Here is a 27,460-nt window from a genome sequence, read left to right as displayed (position 1 = left end):
ATATATACTTCCGCAGTGACATCAGCCTGCCATTACTCACTTACAAAGCAACTGTGGACAGACTAGTAAAAACTTGATTAAAAACAGACAACCATTTCAACACTTAGCTAACAGGAAACACTGAACTCAGGCAAAGAATGTATTAACACTAGTCTAGGGACTGGATTAACACTTACCAGTAACCCCTGAACACATAGCCACTCAGGAGGACCATAACACGATCTTTCGGCAGCAAAGAGCAGGAAGCTGAATCCAGTTGTCTGGATTAAGCAAAAGGAAATTATCACGTAAGTAGTAATTTCTTATTTCCTAGCACCCAGACAGATGGATTCAGGACCAATGGGATGTACCTAAGCTACTCCCAAATAGGGTAGGAGGCTGCCCGCAGTCCAGTCAACACCGCACATGCAAAGGCTGCGCCCATCTGGGCTTGCACATCCAGATGATAATTCCTGGAAAAGGTGTGTAAAGAAGACAACATCGCAGCTCGGCAAATGATGGGGGAGAACAATCTAACCTCCACCCATGACACTGTCTAGCTCTAGTGGAATGAACCCTAACCTGAGTAGGCAATGGCTTTTCTGCAACCACATCTGCAGCCATGACCACCTCCTTAATCCACCAAGCTATTGTAGCCCGTAAGCCCGCTCGCCGTGTTTACTTCCACTATGAAAGACAAACAGGCGATCCGTCATGACATGTCTCTTGACATCCAAGGGCTGTAACAGGTGATATTCCTCTGCATCTCTTTCCCTTTCCAGAGACAGCAGTGAAATGGACTGATTCAAGTGAAAATCTGAGACCACTTTTAGCAAAAAAGAAAGAACAGTACGCAGCTGTATCACCTTTGGAGTCACCCGAAGGAACGGCTCCCGGCAAGACAAAGCCTGTAGCTTGGAAATTCGACGCGTAGAACATATTGCCACCGGAAACACTGTTTTCAAGGTCAGTAACCGCAAAGAAAGGCTATGCATTGGTCGAAATGTAGGGCCCACCAAGAAATCCAAAACCAGATTAAGACTCCACAAGGGTACCAGTAACCGCAAGGGAGGACGAAGATGTTTCACTCCTCTCAAGAAACAGACCACATCTGGATGAGCCAATAAGGATTCACGATTCACCTGACCCCTGAAACAGGCAAGAGCCGCTAACTGTACCTTCAAGGAATCAAGGGCCAACCCTTTATTCAACTCATCCTGTAAAAATTCCAAAATGAGGGGGATCTTAAGCAAACAAGGAACAACACCTCAATCCTCACACCAAGCCTCAAACACTCGCCAAACCTGCACATAGGCTAAGGAAGTAGAGAGCTTTCTTGCTCGAAGCAAGGTGGCAATCGTGGCAGTAAAATAAACATGCTTCAGCAAACGAGCCCTCTCAAGGGCCATGCTTAGGACAAAAACAAGTCGGATCTTCGTGAAGCACAGGTCCCTGCCTCAACAGATTCCTGTGCACCGGAAACTGGAGGGGGCACTACACCAACAGTCAATGCAAATCCGCATACCATGTTCTCCTGGGCCAATCTGGTGTCACCAAAAGCACTATCCCTCTCTGACCCTCGATCCTCCAAACCATTCTGCCTAACATGGACCACGGGGGAAAGACATACAGCAGCTTGTCCTCCAGTCATTCCTGCATGAAAGCATCGATACCCAAGGACTTTGGATCTTTCCTGCGATTGAAGAATTGAGGAAACTTTACATTGTGAGAAGTCGCCAGCAGGTCTAGAAATGGAAGGCCCCAGTGATCCACTATCAGCTGAAATGCCTTGTCTGACAATACCCATTCTGCTAAGTCTGTTCTTACATTGTCTTTGCTTGCAATGGGCGAGCCCGAGATCTCCTGAACATGCACTTCTGCCCATTCCATAAGTTGATCTATCTCCTGCGACAATTGCTGGCTCTCTGTTCCTCCCTGCCGATTGATGTAAGCCACTATCGTTGCATTGTCCGACATTAGCCAGACTGCTCGACCCTGCAACCTGCTGCTGAACTTTAAGCATGCCAACTGGACCGCCCAGGCTTCCAGCCGATTGATGTTCCAGACAGACTCTTCGGCACTCCAGTGCCCTTTACAATGTCAGTTCCTGACAGTGAGCTCCTCAACCCTGGAGGCTCACATCTGTTGTGTGAACTAACAAGACTGGTGATTTTAGGGACACTCCCTTTCTTAGATGATCCACTTGTAATCACCACCATAATTGAAAGCAGACCTCCATTGGCAGGTGGAGCTGAATCAAATAGTCCTGAGACTTTGGGCTTCAACGAGACAGCAGGGAGCACTGAAGAGGACACATATGCGCCCTTGCCCATGGCACCACTTCCAGGGCGGCCACCATCAATCCGAGTATCTGCAGATAAGACCACACTGTCGAGCATATAGTGTTCCTGCTTCTTGTCAAACCAAACACCAAGATACTCCAATGACTGAGATGACTGAAGACTGTTCTTGGCTAGGTTCACCACCCAACCTAGCTCCTGCAACAGTGAGATCACCTTGCGGGTCACCAGGTGGCTCTCTTCCAGAGACTGGGCCTGAATCAGCAGTCATATAAAAACTGGTGTACCAGGATCCCATCCCTTCTCAACTCTGCTGCCACCACCCTACCATAACCTTGGAAAAAGTTCTGGTTGCAGTGGCCAGACCAAAAGGCAGTGCCCAAAACTGATAATGGCATTCCAACACTGCGAATCGCAGAAAATGTTGGTGCTCTAATTTGATAGGAATATGGAGGTACGCCTCAGAAAGATCCAAGGAGGTTAGAAATTCCCCCAACTGCACGCCCATTATCACTAAGTGCAATGTTTCCATGCGAAAATGAGTCACCCGCAAATGACGATTGACCCCTTTGAGATTCAGGATGGGACGAAAGGAGCCCTCCTTCTTGGGCACAACGAAATAGATGGAATATCGACCTGTATTTTCTTGAGACGTGGGCACAGGAACCATAGCCCTCAGACTGAGGATCCTTGATAATGTACACTGCAACTCCTGCTTTTTCTGCGGGGAGTGGCAAGGAGACACCATGAACACATCCTGAGGAACACTGCGAAATTCCAGTGCATATCCTTCTTGCATCACTTCCAAGACCCACTCATCTGTTGTGATTTCGACCAACCTCTGATAAAAAAAGAGAGAGGCGTCCCCCTATCTCCTGTTCCCGGGGGTGGGTTGGCAATCCTTCATTGGGAGGCTCGGGAGGTTAAACTACCCGAGCCCATGCCAATGGGCTGTTTGGAATGAAAGGACAGAGAACTACCAAAAGACTGAGTCCTCTGAAAGGTCACTCCTCTATAGTGTCGAAAACACTTGGATCCCCTAGCACGACCCCTCATGCTAAAGGAGCATGGCATCTGTTTCTTATCCTCTGGCAACTGATGAACCTGTGATTCGCCCCACTTACTGGCCAGTTTCTCCAACTCGCTTCCAAATAAGAGCAAGCCTTCAAAAAGGCAATTTTGTAAGGTTGGCCTTAGAGCTTGCATTGGCCAACCAATTTCTCAGTCATAACTGACGCTTGGCCGCTATTATCGAAGCCACCCTTCTGGCTGAGGTGCGGACCAAATCACAGCCCACATCTGCCAAAATGATGGCTGCTGGTTCCATACCTGCCCTGGAATTCACTCCAGAGTAATCAACCTCCTAAGAGAGAAATAAAAAAGAGCGAGTCACCAAGGAACAACAAGAAGCTATCTGCAAAGTCATTGTCACTGCTTCAAATGCTTGTTTAAAGATGGTCTCAAACCTTCTACTGTGTACATCTTTCATGGCTGCTCCTCCCTCCACTGGGATAGTCGTCTGCTTGGAGACAGCACAGATCAGTGCATCCACTTTTGGAAAACGCAGATGCTCTGTCACCACTGGATCCAAAGTATACAGGCCTTCCAAAACTCAACCCCCTTTGAAATTAGCCTCCAGGATGCCCCACTCAAGATCAATCAACTCTTGAATGGCCTCCATCACAGGAAATAAGGAAGAGGCTTTACACAAGAAAACTAAACTGGGATTTTTCTTTGGCTCAGAATTGGAATCTGCCCCGGGTACTCCCAGCATTTTCAAAGTCTGGGAAATCAGAGCCAGCAGCTCATCTCTATGAAAGAATTGCAACATCATCCTATATGGTTCTAGTCCCAGAGGAATTTCCCCATCCTCCAGGGAGTCAGGATCGACCTTGTCATCCATGCCATCCAGATCCTTACTGGGAAGGCCTACTGCTGATCTAGGTGTGCTTTCAGCGCTTAACAACAGTACCGGGCTGCAGCTCTGCACTGGCAGGATTGAACTGGACTGAACACCTGAAGAAAAGATTGCAATCCTTGAAAAAATTATATCCAAGAAAAGGCACAAGGATCCATGCCAAAACCAGGAGGCACCTGGGCTGTGCCCACTGAGCTACCTTCCCCTGCTGATGAACCAGTTAAGGGAGTTCCAATATCAGGCGTCTCTCCTGACACATCTTTACCCAAACCCTCATCAGGCTGAGAACAACCAGGCTTAGTAAAATCAGAAGAAGATTATTCTCCCTGAGCCTCCAAACAGTTCTGGCACAAGTTAGAGAGTACACCAGGCTGAGATGCCCGATATGATAGGTGGCACACAGGGAAAGGCGCTTAGGTTTCTTAGCTATAGGTGCCATTATATTATTATTTATTTTTTTTTTTTTATTATGCATCCAAAATTTAAGCATCTAAAATTTAGGAGTCAAAACTTTAGGCGTCCCAAGACTAGGTGCCATAAGGCTAGGTGTCCCAAACTTAAGCATACAACTAATGCATCCAATTTGTATGCACAGGTAAGTGTGCATCTAACCCATATGCCACTATAACCTGGATGCCCAAACCGATGCCCGACTAAGCATCCAAAAACTGGACGCACAACCTGGATGCACAACCAGATGCACCGACTGAACCGACGGTCCTGTAGAGGGCAGCTGAACGCGCAGGCAAAAATACACGAAAACACCATCACAGCCTACCACTCGGCACACAGTGAAAAAGCCTAAGAGTGGGGCCTAGCCGATAAAGGCTGCTGTACCCGCCAAGCTGCCCACGTCCCTGAACTTCCTTCGGGGCAGGACGAACGTCAGAACGGTGCACTGAGCACGGAGACCAGGGAAGGAGGAAGCCTTACACAAAACCCTCCTCTCTGTCTCGTTTTTTTAAACTTACATGAGTTCAGTCCTTCCCAGCCTAGTACAGAAACTGTCTCTGGCTGTGGGAGGAGAGGGCATATGCCGTCACCGCCTCACTCGGCTTCCTGCACCTGCTGCCTTTCAGCTATACAAATAGCTAAGTCCACGCCAGTTAAAAAAAACAGCTACTTGCCCAAGGCACTCATCTAAGGGACCATGGAAATCTCAGGAATTCTCAAATGGGGGAGGGACTATTTGGTATCACTGCAGGAGAGCAGGGTGATTAATTTTCCTTTTATTTCTCCTTCTGAAATCTAAAGTAATCCCCTATAGGGAGATGGAGAATGCTGGAAGGCTGATCTCACTGCAGGAGTATATATATATATATATATATATATATATATAGTAACGTCAGCTTAGCTCTATCTCCATCTGCTGGTAAAGGTGCCTAACCCACAGGTCCTGAATCCATCTGTTTGGGTGCTAGGAAAAGTCAAGATTCCCCCTTCCCTTCATATTCCCATCTCCTTCCATGTCTCTTTACTTAAACCACTGGTTTTCAGCAGATACTCCAAGAAAATCCACTCCCACTTCTGTCTCGTTTACTCCAATGCCACTTTCATTGACTCCAAGTTGGTAAGAAACAAACTTTACTACTTGGTCAATTGGAAGGGTTATAGCCCCAAGGAAAGGTTGTAGGAATCAGTGGAAAACCTCAATGCCCTGTGTGAGGGAGTATATAAGAAACTCTCTCAGAATACCTTAAGCGAATCTCAGAATACCACAGCTATTTGGCCCAGTCATCCTTAAGTCCCGACCCAGCAAGGGATTCTGGGCTCAGGGAGGATCCCTTCAGCTGAGCATAAGAAGGCAGGGACCAGAAGGGTGGAAGAGGCTCTAGGGAGAAGGCAGGAAGCCAACATGTGCCAGAACTACATATTTGTGAATGTTTTTGTTAACCCAAGGGAGTGCTGAGGTAAGCGGCTTTTGTACTGTATTTTTGTTTATCTGTAAATAAAGTGTCTGTTTATGTGGAAACAGATGGAGTTTGGCCTCCTTCTTTTGAACTCCTGGCTATTCCCAAACTGTTGCTGCTCCCGCGAAACCACACCCCATTGCTGATCAAGAGATTTCATTGCCTTTTTCCCCAAAAGCCTAAGAAAAGGGGTCTTGGAGGGGACTCTGGGGACAGGGGTACTGTAACATGCTACCAATCATGGAGTGCTGCATCGTAGTTGGCTTCCTATATCTCATGATCCCGGGCCCAGCGCTGTCTCCTATGATCTGCTGGGGCCTCCCAGCATGGCTTCTAGCATTCTGCTCTGCTGTTGCATCCTGCTCCTCTGAGTAAGTAGATACTCACCATAGGATTTCCTATGATGCGGCCTGATGACATCAGCACTGCTCTAACATAAAAGGAAGGTCACTGCTCTAGGCTGGTGCCTCAGTAACAGGTCTTGATTCTTTGTTCCTCTGCTTAGATTTGGCCTGATTCCTGACTTTTCTTCCATTTGCTGCATGCCCTGATCCTTGTCTCCAGTTTCTAAACAGACTGTTTGCCTCAATCTTGCCTGCCCGACCAAGTCTCTGTCTCATGATTCTGTTCTGTACCTTAGTCCTGTCAGTAAGTGGTCCCAGGGTCCACTCTTCCAAGACTATGATAATAAGTCTTATCACAAATTGCACAAAACAAAAATACCAAGGGGCCAATATTTAAATATAGCTGGCTGAGTTAGCTGGAAAAGACTTAGCCTGCTAACTTACATGGGATATTCAGTGCCACGACAGTGCCTCTGAATATATCCAAATAAGTATTATAGTTAGCTGGATAAGCTTATCCAGCTAACTTTAGACCTGCTATGGGGCACATCTAGCTTATCTGCTTAACTTAACTGGATAGGTCTGAATATCTCTACTTATTTGGTTACATTAGGCGGATAAGTAGCACCACCCAGTTATGCCCACTGCCCGCCCACAAACTATCTGGCTAACTATTTAGCTTGATAAGTGACTTATCCAGCTAAGTAATATAGCTGGATATTCAGTGACTGCCACTTAGCCGGTGTAACGCTTGGCCGCTTGCAGCAACTGGCTGCACTTACCGCAGAACGCCACCTGCCCTGGGAAGTTGTCACACCATCCTAATGTGTCTGGGATGCCACAATGCTGATCTGGGCCTGGGTGCCCCTAAGCACATGTGTGCACTACTTGGCACCTCTTACAGGACCCGTGGCAGGAACTCTTCGCCGGCGCTCCCCAATGACTTCAACCAACCCAGGGGATTTAAGGCTCAGCTGCTCAACCATTCTTCACCTTAGCAGCAGGTCCTCCTGCTTTCTTGCAGTGCATGTTGCCATGTTCCTGATCCTGTGATCCATGTTCCAGCCTGCCTTGCTTTTGCTCCGTGACCTTGCCCAGTTCCAACCTTCTCTTGCTTGCCTGGTATTGATCTCTGCTATGGACCCTGACCATGCTATTGTCTGCTACCTGGCACTGACCCTTGCTATGGACTTTGACAATGCATTGCTTGCTGCCTGTACTGACCCTTGGCCTGAATCTGGTAACTGTCTGCTACTTGCACCTACTTAGCCAACAGAAGCTCCATCTCCAGCGATTCTGGCAGCCATATTTGAACTAAATGTATCAGTTCTTTTACTGATTCTGGCAATCCAATAATACAGAATTATTTCTCCTGCCACGATTTTCCAGATCCACAATGCGTGCTAAAAGAGATTCATTTTCCCTCTTTAGAGCTTGTATTTGGGTGGTAAACTGATCTAACGTCATTTCTTGTGCTTCCAATTGCTGATCGATATCCGTAAACTTGTTTGTATGATGCTCAATACTTTCCTGAATCTCCTCCAAGGCAGACTGGAACTTGTTCAAGTGATCTTCAGTGATTGCAGACACATTCCTGGAGATTTCTTTAATAGGATCTTATTTGAATGATAGAAGCAATGCTTCTGCCTCAGCTGCCATTCTAATCTCCACTGGTTTTGGCTTCTCATGCAGCACCTGCAAGGATATCAGTAACATAATACCGCGGGAATGACGGCTACTACCTGGAAATAATACCCTTATTCAATAAACATACACAAGGTTAATGCGACCCGAACATTGCTCTAAGCTTCAACGGCAAGAGGAAATGTGGAAAAAAGGATTTGCATTCACAAAAAAGCGGGGAGTAGCTTGCTTGTTATGGCAGTTACTACTAGAGATGTGAATCGTGTCCTCGATCGTCTTAACGATCGATTTCGGCTGGGAGGGGGAGGGAATCGTATCGTCGCCGTTTGGGTGTTTAGAGTATCGTGAAAATCGTTAAAATCGTGAACCGGCACACTAAAACCCCCTAAAACCCATCCCGACCCTTTAAATTAAATCCCCCACCCTCCCGAACCACCCCCAAATGCCTTAAATTACCTGGGGGTCCAGCGGCGGTCCGTAGCTAAATCGGGGGAAGGGGGAGGGCAGGAAAACCGGCACACTAAAACACCCTAAAACCCACCCCCAACCCTTTAAATTAAACCCCCCACCCTCCCGAACCCCCCCCCAAATGCCTTAAATTACTGGGGGTCCAGCGGCGGTCCGTAGCTAAATGGGGGGAAGGGGGAGGGCAGGAAAACTGGCACACTAAAACACCCTAAAACCCACCCCCGACCCTTTAAATTAAATCCCCCACCCTCCCGAACCCCTCCCAAATGCCTTAAATTACCTGGGGGTCCAGCGGCGGTCCGTAGCTAAATCGGGGGAAGGGGGAGGGCAGGAAAACCGGCACACTAAAACACCCTAAAACCCACCCCCGACCCTTTAAATTAAATCCCCCACCCAAATGCCTTAAATTACCTGGGGGTCCAGCGGCAGTCTGAAATGGCCTCCTGCAATTGAATCGTGCTGTCTTCAGCCGGCGCCATTTTGCGCCGCCATTTTGCAAAATGGCGGCGGCCATAGACCAACACGATTCGACTGCAGGAGGTCGTTCCGGACCCCCGCTGGACTTTTGGCAAGTCTTGTGGGGGTCAGGAGGCCCCCCCAAGCTGGCCAAAAGTCCCTGGGGGTCCAGCGGGGGTCCGGGAGCGATTTCCTGCCGCGAATCGTTTTCCGTACGGAAAATGGCGCCAGCTGAAGACCCCCAGGTAATGTTTTCGTACGGAAAATGATTCGCGGCAGGAAATCGCTCCCGGACCCCCGCTGGACCCCCAGGGACTTTTGGCCAGCTTGGGGGGGCCTCCTGACCCCCACAAGACTTGGCAAAAGTCCAGCGGGGGTGTCTTGTGGGGGTCAGGAGGACCCCCCCAAGCTGGCCAAAAGTCCCTGGGGGTCCAGCGGGGGTCCGGGAGCGATTTCCTGCCGCGAATCGTTTTCCATACGGAAAATGGCGCCAGCTGAAGACCCCCAGGTAATGTTTTCCGTACGGAAAACGATTCGCGGCAGGAAATCGCTCCCGGACCCCCGCTGGACCCCCAGGGACTTTTGGCCAGCTTGGGGGGGCCTCCTGACCCCCACAAGACTTGCCAAAAGTCCAGCGGGGGTCCGGAACGACCTCATGCAGTCGAATCGTGTTGGTCTATGGCCGCCGCCATTTTGCAAAATGGCAGCGCAAAATGGCGCCGGCTGAAGACAGCACGATTCAATTGCAGGAGGCCGTTTCGGACTGCCGCTGGACCCCCAGGTAATTTAAGGCATTTGGGGGGTTCGGGAGGGTGGGGGATTTAATTTAAAGGGTCGGGGGTGGGTTTTAGGGTGTTTTAGTGTGCCGGTTTTCCTGCCCTCCCCCTTCCCCTGATTTAGCTACGGACCGCTGCTGGACCCCCAGGTAATTTAAGGCATTTGGGGGGGGTTCGGGAGGGTGGGGGATTTAATTTAAAGGGTCGGGGGTGGGTTTTAGGGTGTTTTAGTGTGCCGGTTTTCCTGCCCTCCCCCTTCCCCCGATTTACGATTTTTTGACGATAAATCGGGGGAATTGGTATTGTATCGTGGCCCTAACGATTTTTGACGATTTAAAATATATCGGACGATATTTTAAATCGTCAAAAAACGATTCACATCCCTAGTTACTACCCCAAACCAAATAAGCCTGATACTTCACTTTCAATGCATATCCAGCATAGCTCTCTGCTTCAATGGCAGGGGAGAAAGACTGATACTTCACGCATTTCCAGCATAGCTCTCTGCTTCAATGGCAGGGGAGAAAGATTGATACTTCACGCATATCGAGCATAGCTCTCTGCTTCAACGGCAGGGGAGAAAGTCTGATACTTCACTTTCAATGCATATCCAGCATAACTCTCTGCTTCAACGGCAGGAGGGAATGAAGAAAAGTGGATCTATATACAGACAAGGACTGAATTACATAGTCCAGGTAAACAAATAAGCATGGGTGTAGCTTGCTTATTGCGGCGGTTACTACCCCTAACTAATTAAGCTAGATATTTTACTTAGATGCAGTTCCAACACTGCTCTCTACATTAATGGTGAGAGTGGAAGAGAAATAGAACCAAAAGGTTACTAAGAGCCAAGAGTAACAGATAAGTATGAGAAAAAAAAAAGGGCGAAGCTTGCAGGGCAGACTGGATGGGCCGTTTGGTCTTCTGCAGTCATTTCTATGTTTCTATGTTTCTTGTTCACAAAGATTCTCACACGAGGATCACCCAGGCGCATTCCATAAACCAAGAAAAGCACACTGGCAGGCAATAAGAGAGAAGAGAAAAATTGCAAAAATATGTACAATTATTCCCGGTGGAAGCAACACCTTGCGACTTCTCAGTCCTCTGTCAATACCAGAAGTCTGTAATTTCTTATTTTGCCTTAGGCAAGAAGAACATTGGACAGAGAGCTGATGCTAATACTTTGTGCCCTGACTAGCTCTTCAGACAGAAAACTAGTGCTGAAGATGCTAGAATTTGTTATTCTTAGCTAGAGGATCAGAGAGAAGATTAGTGTAACGCTGAGGTATTATGTGACAACTACAAAGAAATATATTAATCAAACTGTAAGTAACACTTACCAAGATCTGCAAGATGGGAATTTGTATAGAGAAGAAAAAACAGACAAATATTAGGAAGTCCAGGTTATAAAAATATCCATCAGAGAATGTTTGACATTTTCTCTATTGCAAAGTAAACTTGTGATTTTTTTTTGGTTTTTTGCTGGTACAGTTCCTTGCACTCTGGGATGGATCGCCAAATGTCCCTTGTCTGCTCCCTGGAAGTTTGAATCATGGATATGTAGATCTGCACAGATCCTATCAGGAGGCAGTGAGTTGATCTGACCAGAGACAAAGGCTTACTAGGCAGAAGGATTAATGGCAGAGTGGAATATGGAAGAACATGTCTAATTAACAAAAGAAGATAATGAGCTCCTTGTGCAAAGCACTAGTCCAACAAGATCTGTTCTACGAGGAGTCAGTAAACATAAGATCAAACTCTGTATTCTCAGGGCTAGGTTTGGTACAACACATCCTCAGTGTGGCTCTGTGCTGTAACACAGTATGGTCCATCCAGTCTGCCCTGTGCTGTTTCAGGTCATAACCAGCGTATTTCTGAAAGTACACAGCAGTTATACCACTGCTGTTGTAGGCTGAAACTCCACTTCATGCAGGTTACCCTGGTACTTCATTACCATCCTTTGTCTTTGGGGATCTTCTGTGTTTATTACACTGCTTTTATCTCACTACCCCCAATTTGCTGCTACAAACAAATCTGCAATCAGTAAATCTTTCTGACAGGTATGATGGGGGCGGGGGGAGGGGGGCAGAGGGAGAAAAGATCATGAAACAGATGGAGGTGAACTGTCTGACAGATGGAGCAGGCTCTTTTCCCAGCTGGCAGAATACTTTGCTCAGAGCAAAGTGAGGCGTTACTGAACTCACCGTTAATTATTATATTTTATATATTATGGGGGCAGTTGTCTGCTGGTAAGTTGCAAAGTTCATGGGAACGTTTCCCCATGGACTTTGCACAGCTTCTCAAAGGGAATGTACAAACATAGTTTCCCTTTGAAAATTGTCCCAGGAAAACAAATCCACCGAGATTTGCACCTCCATTCCCCCCCCCCCCCCCCCCCTGAGCACTTCCATTCAATGCAGATAAATGTTCACGCATTATCGCTTTTGATTACATTGGGCTTGCACGTAGGTTTTAGGTGTCAAATTTGTTGTTTTAATTTTATATTATTTGCTGTTATTTTGTATGTTTGTACTTTTGGTGCTATATCTGTAGTTTTGTATTTTAACTATTGTAACTTGCTATGAGCATGTATTTGCTCAGCATGCCATAAATATAAATAAATAGCCCCCAGGAATGTAGACAATTTTCAAAAAGTCCTTAAGAACATAAGAAATTGCCATGCTGGGTCAGATTAAGCAGCCATCAAGCCCAGCATCCTGTTTCCAATAGAGGCTAAACCAGGCCACAAGAACCTGGCAATTACCCAAAGACTAAGAAGATCCCATGCTACTGATACCAGTAATAGCAGAGGTCATTCCCTAAGGGGTAGATTTTAAAAAAGTGCGCCTTCGCGTACTTTTGTTGGCGCATCAGGCGCCAACAAAAGTACGCTGGATTTTAGTAGATACGCGCGTAGCCGTGCGTATCTGCTAAAATCCTGGATCGGCGCGCGCAAGGCTGCCGATTTCGTGTAGCCGGCGTGCGCCGAGCCGCGCAGCCTACCTCCGTTCCCTCCAAGGCCGCTCCTGAAATCGGAGCGGCCTCGGAGGGAATTCTCTTTCACCCTCCCCTCACCTTCCCCTCCCTTCCTCTACCTAACCCACCCACCCCCTGCTCTGTCTAAACCCCCCCCCCACCTTTGTCGGGGGATTTACGCCTCCCGGAGGGAGAAGTAAATCCCCGCGCGCCAGCGGGCCGCTAGCGCGCCGAGACGCGACCTGGGGGCGGTTCCAGAGGGCGCGGCCACGCCCCTGGACCGCCCCGGGCCGAAACCACGCCCCCGAAACGCCCCCGAAACGCCGCATCCCACCCCCAAAACGCCGCGCCGATCAGCCCCGCCCCCGACACGCCCCCCTCGAAAAACCCCGGGACTTACGCGAGTCCCAGGGCTCTGCGCACGCCGGCAGGCCTATGGAACACAGGCGCACCGGCGCGCAAGGCCCTGTTTGCGTAAATCCGGGCGGATTTACGCGAGCAGGGCTTTTAAAATCTGCCCCTAAGGCAACTTACATAATTGCAGATAATGGACTTCTCTTCCAAGAACTTATCCAAACCTTTTTTAAACCCAGTTATACTAACTGCACTAACCACATCCACTGGCAACAAATTCCAGAGCTTAATTGTGCATTGAGTGAAAAAGAATTTTCTCTGATTAGTTTTTAATGTGAAACTTGCTAACTTCATGGAGTTCCCCCTAGTCCTTCTATTATCCTCTCATTATTTTAAAGACCTCTATCATATCCCCCTTCAGCCGTCTCTTCTCTAAGCTGAACAGCCTTAACCTCTTCATCCTTTTCTCATAGGGGAGCTGTTCCATCCCCTTTACCATTTTCGTCACCCTTCTCTGTACCTTCTCCATCGCAACTATATCTTTTTTGAGATGCTGCGACCAGAATTGTACACAGTATTCAAGGTGCGGTCTCACCATGGAGCGATACAGAGGCATTATGACATTTTACATTTTGTTAACCATTCCCTTCTTAATAATTCCTAATATTCTGTTTGCTTTTTTGAATGCTGCAGCACACTGAGCCGACGATTTCTAAGTATTATCCACTATGATGACTAGATCTTTTTCCTGGGTGGTAGCTCCTAATATGGAACCTAACATCGTGTAACTACAGCAAAGGTTATTTTTCCCTATATGCAATACCTTGTACTTGTCCACATTAAATTTCATCTGCCATTTGGATGCCCAATCTTCCAGTCTCGCAAGGTAAGGTCCTCCTGCAATGTATCACAATCTGCTTGTGATTTATCTACTCTGAATAATTTTGTATATCTGCAAATTTGATAACCTCACTCATGGTATTCCTTTCCAGATCATTTACAAATATATTGAAAAGCACTGGTCCAAGTACAGATCCCTGAGGCACTCCACTGTTTATCCTTTTCCACTGAGAAAATTGACCATTTAATCCTACTCTCTGTTTCCTGTCTTTTAACCAGTTTGTAATCCACGAAAGGACATCGTCTCCTATCCCATGACTTTTTAGTTTTCTTAGAAGCCTCTCATGAGGGATTTTGTCAAACACCTTCTGAAAATCAAAATACTCTACATCTACCGGTTACCTTTATCCACGTGTTTATTAACCCCTTCAAAAAAATGAAGCAGATTTGTGAGGCAAGACTTTCCTTGGGTAAATCCATGTTGACTGTGTTCCATTAAACCATGTCTTTCTATATGCTCTGTGATTTTGATCTTTAGAATAGTTTCCACTATTTTTCCCAGCACTGAAGTCAGGCTCACTGGTTTATAGTTTCAAGGATTGCCCCTGGACCCCTTTTTAAATATTGGTGTTACATTGGCCACCCTCCAGTCTTCAGGTACAATGGATGATTTTAATGATAGGTTACACATTTTAACTAATAGATCTGAAATTTCATTTTTTAGTTCCTTCAGAACCCTAGGAATCATACCATCCGGTCCAGGTGATTTACTACTCTTTATTTTGTCAATCTGGCCTACTACATCTTCCAGGTTCACAATGATTTGATTCAGTTCATCTGACTCATCACCCTTGAAAACCATCTTTGGAAACGGTATCTCCCAAACATTCTCATTAGTAAACTCAGAATCAAAGAATTCATTTAGTCTTTCTGCAATGGCCTTATCTTCCCTAACAGCCCCTTTAACATCCTCGGTCATCTAAAGGTCCAACCGACTCCCACACAGGTTTTTTGCTTCAGATTTATTTTTTAAAGTTTTTATTATGAGTTTTTGCCTCTTTGGCCAACTTCATTTCAAATTCTCTCTTCGCCTGTCTTATCAATGTTTTCCACTTAACTTGACAATGCTTATGCTTTTTCCTATTTTCTTCAGATGGATCCTTCTTCCAATTTTTGAAGGATGTTTTTTTGGCTCACCTTTTAACCATGCTGGTAATCGTTTTGCCTTCCTTCCACCTTTCTTAATGTGTGGAATACATCTGGACTGCGCGTCTAGGATTGTATTTTTAAACAATGTCTATGCCTGTTGAACACTTTTAACCTTTGCAGCTGCACCTTTCAGTTTTTTTCTAACTATTTTCTTCATTTTACCAGTGTATTTGTTTCTGAATATAATAAATCTATTTCCCTTCAACTTATGGCTGAGAGTAGGACAACAATTTATAAGATAAGTATTTCCACAAAATGTTTGTCTGTAAAATATTTTGAGAAAACACAAGCATTTAGATTTCAAAAGTATTTCATATGACAAGCTTTGCAATATTGAGATTCTAAAAAAATGTAAGAGAAAGTGACAGAATGAAAAAAATAAGAGAACATAAGAAGGGAATCAGGAGCACAAAAAGAGAAAGGGGAAAAAGCAGATATCTATTTTCGGCACAGATAGATTATATATCTTTTTCTGATAAACTTCACATTCTGTCTGCTAATGATTTAATATAACAAGACCAAATGAAAAAGTGAGAATAATTCTTCTTTACCGGCAAATTTGGTGAACAATGTCTTCAATTGCTGAGGGTAGCCAAGAAGGAAATCCATTTTCAAGTCAGTAGAAACAACTTTTGGCTCTGGAAACTCCACGTTCTGATACCTACAGGGAAGAGAGTCAGTGGAATTAATCTGGAAGATGTTTGCCCCTGGGGAATAGAGACAGGACATCTGGAGGGAGTGAGATATACCAAGGGCCTTTGTTTTCCCACAATTATGCAGCTGCAGCAAGGCCTTAAAATTCTGATCATTACCCCAGACTTTGCCAGTCCCTGCAGATTCACGGGAAACCAGTTATGCTGCTGGGCATTCCGCCCCACCCGACAATAGGGCCGGATTTAAGATTTTGGCACCCACAGGCAGAGTGTTCATGGCTCCAATTTGGCACCTTCAAATGTGTTGCCCTAGGCATTTGCCTTTGTTGCCCATGCCTAAATCTGGGCCTACTTTAGAATTCCTGCTCTATACAGCTGGCATCACAAAACGTTTCTCTTCACTATCATCCCTCTTCTCTCCCTGGGGCCGATGTAATAAGGTGTGCTTAACAGAGCACACAACTTTACCCATAGTTGTGTGCACATTTATTGAGTGCCTACTTTACTCTTAGTGCAACAAGACATTTTGTCACGTAATGCTGTGCACGAATTACTAGTGCCCTTGCATGGATATCCGATGCTAATGAAGGTATTAGCTATTACCGTCCATGCAGAGAGGTGTATTGGCTTAAACTAACACACCTGGTCAGAATTGGAGTAAAATTCCTAGGGTTAGCATTAGTCTATGGGGATGAATCTGAAATTAGTTGTTCTGGGGCCCTGTACTCGGGATTTTTGTGCACAATCATGTTTTCCATGCATAAAATATGCTCTATAGGGTCGATTTTAAGATCCGTGCACAGGCGTCCATGTGCACGCAGTTCCTGGCGCATGCACATGGACGCAGCTATTTTATAACATGCGTGCGTCGGCATGTGCATGTTATAAAATATGATATCCATGCGCACATGCGTGCCGGATTTTAACATCTGCGCGCACATGTGTAGGCAGGTGGGCTCTTCCGCGCACAGGGGGGAGGTTTTGTAAATTACACGCAGCGACGCAATCGGCCTTTTTCCCAGTTCTCTCCCAGTTTGCTTCAATTAAGGAGTGGACTGGGAGGTGAACTTCCTTACCCCCCCTCCCTAATCTCCCTCCCTTTTTCCTCTCCTCTCCTCTCCACCCCAACCCATCTACAACAAATGTTTTTGTTTCAATACTTACTGCTCCTCCAGAGCAGAAGTATGTTCTGCATGCTGACTGGCTGCCAGCACGTGCTTCCACGGGACAGGGCATAATGGCCACTGTCCAGGTCGGCCCCTGCCCCCCCCCCCCCCCAGACCACATCCTCCGGCCTGCCTCTTTTGAAATGCCTGGCACTTCTGCACGTACCGGGGGTTACAAGTGTGGCTGGGCCATGCAAGTGGTGTTTGCAAGTTTCGGCCACACGCATAACCCCGGATTTTACGCGTGTGCAGGTTTTAAAATCGGGCCGTATGTGCACACAAAGGGGTAGATTTTACAAGGAGCGCATGCTGAGTGCGGTTCCTGGCACACGCACATGGACACACGGATTTTATAACATGTATGCGTTGCCGCGCATGTTATAAAATGCAATACCCGCGCGCATATCAGGCCAGATTTTAACATCTGCACACACATGTGCAGGTGGGTGTCTGTCACATGCACAATGGGGAGGATTTTTTAAAAATACGTGCGGCAATGCAGGTAGGCCTTTCCTAGTTCCCTCCCAGTCCGCTCCAATTAAGGAGCGGACTGGGAGGGAACTTCCCTAACCCTAACCTTATACTTCCTCCCTCTTCCCCTCTCCTCCCTGACCCCTAAACTATCCCTACCTAGCTTTTTTTTTTTTCATATTTACTGGCTCCTCTGGAGCAGAAGTAATCTCCACGCGCTGGTTGGCTGCCGGCGCACGCTTCCCTGGGACAGTGTCTGGTGCTGTCCCGGCCCACCCCTTTGTTCAGGCACCAGCACTTCGGCGCATATCAGGGGATATGCGTGTGGCCGGGCCCTTTAGAAAATGTGTGCAGCGTACACAGGGCCCGACCACACGAGTAACCCCCAACTTTTTCGCATGCAGGGCTTTTAAAATTGGCCCGAAAATGTTTTCTGCGCAGAAGGCAATTTTTGTGCACATACATTATACTTTATGTACGGAAAATATAGTTTATGTGCAAAATCATATTTTCTGAGCGTAAAATATGATTTATGTGCGCACATTTTTTTTTCTGTGCTATTTTGTGCATAAATCAAAATCTGTTTTCTGTGCAGCAATTTTTCTATGCAAAAATATTTGTGTGCACGCTATTTTTTATTGCACTTTTTCAAGTTAGCTTGCTTAGCTCCTGATGCATTAGCTTACTGCATCGGGAGCTAAATTATTTTCTAGCGTGTGTGTTAAAAAAGGGTGCCCTGAATTCCAGCACAGAGTTTTAACACATGGCTTCTTATATCGGGCTCCCAGTGTGGGAAGGTGTGGGGCTGATGTCTGGTCCAGCAGAAGCTGCAGAGTCAGTGTACTTTAATTGTGGGGGCTGAGTCAGCAGACTTGTATTTCTGGGCCCCAGCCCCTTAGAAATAATGAGGGAGTGATTTGTATGGGCACACATCAGATAGTTCAATCCCCCCCCCCCCCCCATTAGTGCATGCTGCCAGTGCCAGACCATAGATTTATTTATTTAACATATTTTGTAAACCGTATATTCGGTTTTGCCATCATAACGGTTTATAGGACAAGAAAAATTAGGAAAGTAACATTAGAGTTTTAACAAAGAATTTCATAGATAAAGTAGGGTAACATTGGGGGGGGGGGGTTTTAATAGTAGGGTTAGTATTATATAGGAAAAAAAGTTCTTAGATGACTATTGTAGATTTCGTGGTTGTGTTGATCTTTCATGGGTTGATAGGGTGGTGTCTCTGTTCTCTTGGAGTTGTCTGGTTGGGAGTCTCATTGTGTTGGTGGTTAAGTTCATCTGAGAAGGCTCTAGTAAAAAGCCAGGTTTTTAAAGTCTTTTTTGAATATTTTGGTGTCAAATTGAGTTCTTAGATTGTGGGGTAAAGAGTTCCATAGAGATGGGCTGGCGATGGATATAGCTCTCTCTCGGGTTGATACTAGATGCGTGATTTTTGCGTGAGGAATTTTAAGGAGGCCTTTATTCATTGAGCGAAGGTTCCTTTTTGAAGCATGTAGTTCAATGTGTTCAGTTAGCCAGTAGTTTTGTTGTCCTATGATTAGTTTGTGGAGGATTGATAAAACTTTGTATTCTATTCTGTATTTAATTGGGAGCCAGTGCAAGGATATGAGAGTAGGTGTAATGTGTTCTTGTTTCTTGGTTTCTGTAAGAATCCTGGCAGCTGCATTGTGCAGTATTTGTAGTGGACGGATGGTGGTAAAAAGGGAGGCCAAGGAGTATGGCGTTGCAGTAGTCTAGGTTTGTAAATAGTAGTAGTTGCAGGACTGTTCTAAAATCATTTTGTGTGAGGAAGGGTTTGAGACGTCTAAGTGTCAGTAATTTGTGATAACCTTCTTTGATTTTATTTGTTATATGGGTTTTGAAGGTTAATTCTTTGTCAATTGTAATTCCGAGGTTTCTAGCATGGTCAACAGGCGAGATTATTGTTTCTGGGTTTTCTGTTTTGAGTGGTTGTCTGGGTGAATCATTGATTTTTTTGTCAAGGATGATTAATTCAGTTTTCTCGATATTAATTATGAGTTTTAGGTTGGAGAGACATTGCTTGATTTTTGAGAGATAGGAGATTATTTTCTTGTAGGTTTCTTCGAGCGTATTTTGAATTGGGACTAATATTTGAATGTCGTCAGCGTAAAGGAAATGGGTCAAACCTAGGCGATCCAGTGTGTGACAGATAGGTAGGAGATAGATGTTAAAAAGTGTTGCTGACAGTGCAGAATCTTGTGGGACTCCTGTATTTAGGTTCACTTTATTTGATAGGTTGTTGTTGAATATTACTTGGAAACTTCTTTGAGATAAATAGGAGGTGAACCATTTTAGAATAGTGCCTGATATTCCTATTTCAAAAAGCCTGTCGAGTAAAATGGAATGGTTGATTGTGTCAAAGGCAGCTGACAAATCCAGGAGTATTAAAATGTAACTTAGTCCTTTGTCGAATCCTCGAAGAACTGTGTCATTAAGTGAAAGGAGTAATGTTTCCTGTGCTTAAGTTTTTTCTGAAACCAAATTGTACGGGGTGAAGTATGTTGTTCGTTTCTAAGTATTCTGATAGTTGGGAGTGAATGATTTTTTCTATGATTTTTGCAATGAAAGGTAGGTTAAATTTGGGTCTGTAGTTTTGGTTGTTTTCCGGATCTAGGTTGCTCTTTTTTTATTAATGGTTTGATGATTGCAGATTTTAAGCATTCAGGATATATCCCTTCAGTGAGGGAGAGGTTGACTATGTCCATTAATGATTTTATTATTGAGTTGTCAAGTAGTTTAATTGTTTGTATGGGGATGCTGTCAATGGGGTGATTTGCTGGATTCATTTTTCTGATTATTCTTTGGATTTCAAGTGATGAGGCAAAATCGAATTTAATCCAGGTTGTTGTTATTTCCAGAGGTGGTATAGGAGATTGGGTATGTGAAGTGTTGTTGATGTTAGAGTTGTTTATTAGTTTTCTGATTTTTTCAGTAAAGTATTCTGCAAAGTCGTTGCTTTTGCTTATGTTTGGAGGTGTTTTTGTTTCATTAGGTGATTTGATGAGGTTTTTTACTATGGTGAAAAGCATTCTGGGGTTCTGTTGGTATTTGATTATTTTGGTCGAGTAGAATTCTTTCTTTGTATTATGGATAAGTTTTTGTAATTTGCTAAATGGGATCAGGTATGCATTGAGTGATGGAGAGGATTTATTCTTGCGCCAGAATCTTTCTTTTTTCCTTAGTTCTCGTTTAGCTTATTTTATGGTGTCGTTGTACCATTGATTGTTATATTTAGGATTCTTTAATGTTTTTGTGATGATTGGGTTTGTTCTATCAGCTATGGATTTGGTAATGTTTATCCATGATTTTGTTGCTGTTTCAGTGTTTGTAAGATCAATATTCTTGAGTTCATCTTGGAGATTTTGTTGCAGTGTTTCGCTGTCAAAGGGAGGGTGATATAAGATTTTTTTTTGTAGTTTTCTATTGTGGTGGGTATAATGTTCTGAGTAAGGATGGTATGGATGAGGTAGTGATCTGACCATGGGATTTCGGTCATTTTTATGTGGTGTGAGTTCCAGATGTTGGTGTTAATGAAAATTAGGTCAAGAGTGTGTCCTGCTTTGTGTGTTGATCTGTTGACTATTTGTTCTGCTCCCATTGTTGCAAGAGCATCTGTTATTGTTTTGCATGTGTTTGATAGCGGACGTGTGTCCATGTGTAAGTTAAAGTCACCAAGGATAGATCAGGTTTTGCACCTCCCCCTGCAATGGGCTAGAGGACAGCAAGACTGGTAGGGTAGGAGAAGAAAAGAGATCCATGGGGTGGTGTTATGGGACCGGGCCGTGCCCCGGTCCCTCCTCCTACCTCGGGGCCAGCCCGGCCCACACAGACTCCTCTTCAGCCAAGATCTGCAGCCTGCTACGGCTCTCCCTGTGCGAGGGAGACGCCGCTGACCCGACGCGCTTGGCCCCACCCGCCCAGGGGCTGAAGTTTTAAAGGGGCCAGTGCAGGAAAACCAAGGAGGACGCCCTGGATGACGTCAGTCGCTGCAGGGTATTTAAACCCTGCAGCTTCACCAGGACAGGGCCTTGCAACGAGGTTCACTCAGTCCCCAAAGTTACTAGTTGCTGTGTTTGGATCTTGGATCGTCTCTTCTGTCTTCTGGCTTCTGACCCGGCTTCTTCTCCTGACTACGTCCTCAGCTTCCGCTCCTGGTTTTGGTATTGACCCGGCTCCATCCCACAACTCTGTCTTCAGCTTCCGCCTCCGGCTTTGGTTTGGATCTCTGACTTCTGGCTTCTGACCCGGCTTCGCTCCTGGATTCCAACTTCTGCTGCTTCCACCACATCAGGTATCCGGTACTTGCTGGCCCAGAGGATTCTCCTAGGTCCCAGCGGCTCGGGCTCTCACGGGCTCCTCCCGGGGGAGCCGTGGGCTTCCGAGGGTGAAGACTCTTCCAGCCTCCTGGGCCCAGCCGTCCTCTTCATCCACCTCTCTGGACACTGTCTGGATCCTTGGTCGCATAGGGTCCTGCCTAAGTCCAAGAGGCCCGGGTTCCTTCGGGCTCCTCCTGGGGGGACCTCGGGCTTCCAGTGGTGAAGTCCTCTCCAGAGTCTCTTCGGCGCCGCCTACCGGCTGTGACGCTTCTTGTGGGTTCCCACAGTATTCCATCTACCGTCTCAGCCGGCCCAAGGGTCCACGACCGTAACAGGTGGAGTCTGGTGCGGAATAGAAAGGAGATTCATGGAGGGTCAGGGAGAGCAGAAAGGAGGGTTAGTGGAAGAGAAGTTCTGGCACAGCAGGCAGGAAAAGAGGAGAGTCAAGATTGTGATTCTCCTTTCCTCCTCTCTTTTCTCCTCTCCTTTCATTAATGCTTCCTCCCATCTTTAATCCTCCCTCAATCGCTCTTTCCTCTCTCCCTATTTCCAATCCCACTTCTCCCTCCCTTTCACCAATCAATGAGTTCCCTTCTTCCCCACCCATAAAAGTCAATAATATCCAGCAACACAGAAAAGGACAGAAATCAAACTTGTACCTGCTCATGGCATCCTTCACATCCTAGAGGAGAAATGAGACAGAGATTATTTCTAGGTCCATTCCACAGATTATGAGCAGCCATTATACACTTTAGGATATTCCACTCACAGCTCGGTGCAATCACAGAACAGTCTGCTTATGGAGAAAGGAAACTTTAACCAGTGTAGCAGGATTATCATAAAGGAGGGAGTAGTTTGCTAAGGAGCTAGGCACCCTGAACTCCTAATAAGAACTGCCTGGGAAGGAATAAGGAAAGAGGTTGAATCTGAGGAGTGTTCTTATAAGATCTCCTCTGGAAGATGTAAGGAGAAAGGCTACAGAATGAGGCTCTGATAAGCTTCTACTTCAGAAGACAGAACTGCTGGTCAGGACTGGGTAACATCTGTCACACCCAGAGCTGCTGGAGCTTGAAGGCAACATATTATTGAACTCCTAACAATCAACACACATCACCAGCAATATCATTATTAGCTACCTTTTACAATGTAATTATATGTATTTATCTGATCTTCCTTTTCCTTCTCACTCCAAGTTCGATCTTTTCCTTGTTACATGTAACTGCTTTTTCTGCACTTTTGTTCAAGTTTTAAGTTTATTTTGCACCCCTGTTTCTTGTGAACCAGCATGATGGGACTATCGTCTTGAATGTTGGTATATAAAAAACTTAAATAAATAAATAAAATAAATAAATAAAGTTGACACTGTTCCCCATTCCAGATCTGGCCCATATATATGTAAATCACTAGAGATAGAGAAAATACCAAATACACAACTGACTTGAATTACAGCATCCTAAAGCAGCCAGGAAGCAAATATGAAGCTGTTATACTTCCTGAATAAAGTCTCAGTGGGCTAAGCAAGGCGCCATATCACCAACTTAATAGTCAGTGCTGACAGTCACTGTTTAGGCACAGAATGCATCTGCTTCAGGGTAGATTCCAACTAGCCTGTTACAGTCAGTGGCTTGCAAGATGGCCTCTCGAGCCACCTCACTCATCCCGATGCAGCAACAACCCCTCCATGGCTGGGATGCCACCTCCTGTGACTGGGGCCCCTTCGCACAGCTTGCACATTGATGCTGCGGCTAAACACCACCATCTTCCAGCTCCTCCAAGTATTTCCCTTAGGCTCACGCGGTACGTGCCTATATTTAAAAGGCCTTTGGCGGGAAAGGCACTGCAACACCCAGTGATGACATCAGCAGGAATTCCCTATTTCAGCATGATCCGTGCTCCCTGTCAATCCCTCAATAACAAGTCTCTTGCTTCAGCAGTGCATGTTGCTCTTGTGTTCCAGCCTGCTCCTATATTCCAGTCTGTTCCTGTGTTCTTGTCTAGCCTTGCCTTGTCCAGCCTGCCTCGTCCAGCCCTGTCTCGTCCAGCCTTGCCATGTCTAGCCCTGTCTTGCCTGGTCTGTCTTGTCTTGTGTTGTCTCCTCGTTCCAGTCTGGTCCAGTGTCTCTCGTGTGTCTTTGTTCACTCTCGGCTTGATCTCCTGGATACTGAACATTTGCCTTGGACCTGACCATGCGTGCCCACTGCCTGGACCTGCCCTCTTGCCTTGAACCTGACCAAGCTTGCCTGTCATCTAGATTGACCTCTTGCTTTGGGCCTGACCACACTTGTCTGCTGCCTGCCCCTTCCTTGGCCCGTTTCCGGCTTCTTCAGTCTGTTGCTTGTCCTGACCCTAGCATGCCCTTGGACTCTTGCTCTCTTGACTGTCCTAGGAAACAACCTAAACCCTGCCAGCCACCATAAAACAAGGGCTCAAACTGCAGAGAAGACAGCTGATATAGGTGAAGCTTCAGCCTGTCCTGTTATAGGGCGCTTTCACCAGCTGTCAGTGTAGGCCTCATAGATTCTTTTACGAGGTAGCATCAACTACGCCACATCACCAAGGACTCACTTCCATGCCACTCATCATACAGCCTTTAAAGGGTGAATTTTTAAATCCATTTATGCCCATAAAACATGGGTTTATGTAAATGGCTTGCTATAAAATTGCTTGGGGTTTGTGTACATGAGGAGATCAAGGGTGCAAATGCAGGTTACATTGTTTTGGTAGTTGCATCAAGATTGTGGAACAAGTTGCCAATGTTACGTTTGGCGGTCTACGGGCTAACCCCACAGACTGCCACACTCACTGCTCCAATGGCACAGTGCACTCTCTCCCAGCACCCATGCGGCAGGAAGCCACACTTCTTCTAGGCAGGACATCGCCGACAAACCACACGGCAAGATGTGCTGTCCTCAGTTGGTCCCGCTTCCTCTAGGGCACTCGTGTGCCCGACGCTTGATTTAAAGGGGCCATGATGGGAAAAGGCCTCTCCAGCACCTCAGCAACAGGTGATGCTAGTAGCACGTATTGTCACAGCGTTCCCTGTCTTCGTTCTTCAGTTCCAGTGTCTTCATTCTTCAGTCCCAGCATTCCATGTTTTCAGATCTCCTCTGCCTCCTGTATTGCTCACCTGGTCTTTTGATATCTTCCTTCCCTGCCTATCTGTTCCTCCATTCCCTTCAGATGGACACCCATTCTTGACCACTGTCTGACTCCTGGATATTCTTGAATGCCACCTGCCACTGACCACTGCCTAACTCCTGGATACTCTTGAACGCCGCCAGCCACTGACCTTTGATATGCCTCACCTATGCCTACGCAATCCAAATACCTCAATGGATCTTGTTACCATCAACAGAGGCCCCTACCCAAAACCTGCCAGCCTCGGCACCCAAAGGTGAGGGGAACATGGGCTGGTAGAGGCGCAACTCCAGTTGGGCTTCTGCTCCCTCCAGGTCTGCCTGCTGACAGTGGGGGGCTGCAGTGCTCCTCCTTGCAGGTTGCATCAACCCCATTTCATTCTAAGGGTCCACGAAATCAATAGCTGTTGGAGAATACCAGGCCTTACGCAAGATCGGGATTACTTGGTCTTTTGCAAAAGAGTTAATACCTGGTTATTCCTTGGTAGCTGGTGTTTATGATTGAGGCTAGAGGAGGATTGTAGGATCTAGTGGTTATGGCTGGGCATTTATTTTTTATTTTAAGATGTATGTGTATTTATCTTGTTATTGTACTGTTTTATTGAATGTTGATGTTGCATTTTTGTTTTATATTGTTTCATTACTTTGATATCTTGTACACTGCATTGGGTGACTTTAATCAGCCAGGGAGGCAATTTATAAAAGTTCTGAAATAAATGAGTACATAAACCCGATTTCATGCATGCTTGTACATTCACAAAAAAGAGGCATACCAGGGGGCAGAGTTGGGGGTGGAGTTTGGATTTACATGCGTACTTTTGATTTTAGAAAGTATGGGCATAAATTAGCTCATACAAGTTACATGTTGTAAACAGCGAGTGTAAATCTGTGCAGTGAGTTTCCACACAAACGTTTGCATAATTTTCAATGTGATCCTATGTATATAAGTAGACTTTGAAAATTGGAACTTGTGTTTCAGCTACGTGTCTAAGTTACCTGCAGTGTTACAAAGTTACCTTCTTAGTAGGTAAATTTTAAAACCATACTCACAAATGGCTGCTCTAATCTTGACATGGGCTCAGTGTGTTTAAAAGTACTGTCAGAGTCAGTGGCTTGCGGGACAACCCCGCGAGCCATCTCACTCACTCCCAATGCACCACCAACTCCTCCATGGCCAGGATAAAGCCTCCTGTGACCAGGACCACTTCACATGGCTGAATGCCACCATCTTCCAGCTCCTCTGGGCTCTTCCCTTAGATGAGTGGGTGTGCAGTTCACGCCTATATTTACAAGGCCTTAAGTGGGAAAGGCACTATGATGCCCAGTGATGATGTCAGCAGGATTTCCCTACTTAAGTGTGGCTCACACTCCCTGTCATTTCCTCAGCAATGGGTCTCCTGCTTAGTAGCAGTGCGTGTTGCCACAGCTTTCCAGTTTTCTTGATTCTATGTCTCTTCAGCCTTGCCTCATTTATCCTTGCCTCATCCAGCCTTGTCCTGTCCATCCTGTCCCATGTTTTCTGTGTGTCTTCATCCACCCTTGGTCTCACTCTCTGGATCTTGACCTCTTGCTTGGACATGACCTTGATTGCCTGCCGCCTGGATCTGACCTCTTGCCTGGACCTGACCATCCATGCCCCAACCTTGGCCTGTCTCCACCTCTATTAGTCTGCTGCCTGCCCTGACCCCAGTGTGCCTTTGAACTCTGATTCTCTTCACTGCCCTAGGGACCCGCCTAAGTCCTGCTGGCTGCCAGAACCCAAAGGCTCAATCTGCAGAGGAGGCGGCTGGTATAAGTGAAGCTTCAGACTGTCCCACTACAGGGCGCATCGCCAGCTGCCGGCATAGGCCACATGGGTTTGCCTACTAGGCTGCGTCAACTACGCTGCAGCATAAAGGGCTCACACCCCCGCTATCCATCACAAGTACGAGTGTAACTCAGTTTTGTGCATATTTTTACATGCACTGAGCACAGGTGTTCCGAAGATGGCGGGAGAGGAGGCGGAGTTGGCACTTCCACACATACTTTTTCATTTTAAACAGTATGCACATAAGTGTATACTTGTAAGTTACACCCTCCGGTGAGGTGGTGCAACTTTACATGACTGAATATGTGTGTGCATACTTGGCCAATTACCTGAGTATTTTCAAAGCAAAGTTGCACGAGTAAGTTTGCTTTGAAGATACTAGATAAAGTCTGCACATACAATATGCATGCAGACTTTACCACTCTGATGGCTGTTTGAAAATTACCCTCCCTAATATTAAGTTGCATGAGGAATACAAGACTGACACATCTTGTGCCAAAATGGTGACCAACAGGATTAACATTGAATTGGCAGTATGGAACCTGGCTTGACCCACTGAGACTCCATTCAGGTATTTTCTCTTAATGCTACACCCCAGGGGTAGGAAACTCCTGTCTTTGAGTGCCGCACTCCAGTTAACTGAGCTTTTAATCATATCTAATAAGCAACCGCTCCCTGACATCCCTCCTGCCTACTC

The 27,460-nt window shown here is 46.1% G+C and overlaps 1 protein-coding gene across 3 annotated transcripts in view; it reads right to left on the bottom strand.

Annotated features, from left to right (window-relative positions):
• The window catches only part of LOC115093650 (E3 ubiquitin-protein ligase TRIM39-like), a 142,743-nt gene that overhangs the window by 36,495 nt on the left and 78,788 nt on the right, over positions 1 to 27,460 (bottom strand). For all 3 annotated transcript variants that reach the window (XM_029605704.1, XM_029605703.1, XM_029605705.1), the window contains 2 exons: positions 22,479 to 22,501; positions 15,726 to 15,835 (listed from right to left, as the gene is read on the bottom strand). In XM_029605704.1, coding sequence (XP_029461564.1) covers positions 15,726 to 15,835; positions 22,479 to 22,501 — 133 coding nt within the window. The remainder of the gene's footprint in view (positions 1 to 15,725; positions 15,836 to 22,478; positions 22,502 to 27,460) is intronic.

Source organism: Rhinatrema bivittatum, chromosome 6, assembly GCF_901001135.1.
Source record: "Rhinatrema bivittatum chromosome 6, aRhiBiv1.1, whole genome shotgun sequence".
Lineage (NCBI taxonomy): Eukaryota > Metazoa > Chordata > Amphibia > Gymnophiona > Rhinatrematidae > Rhinatrema > Rhinatrema bivittatum.
Note: the sequence above shows the minus strand (reverse complement) of the source record. Positions and strands in the feature narration are given on the sequence as shown.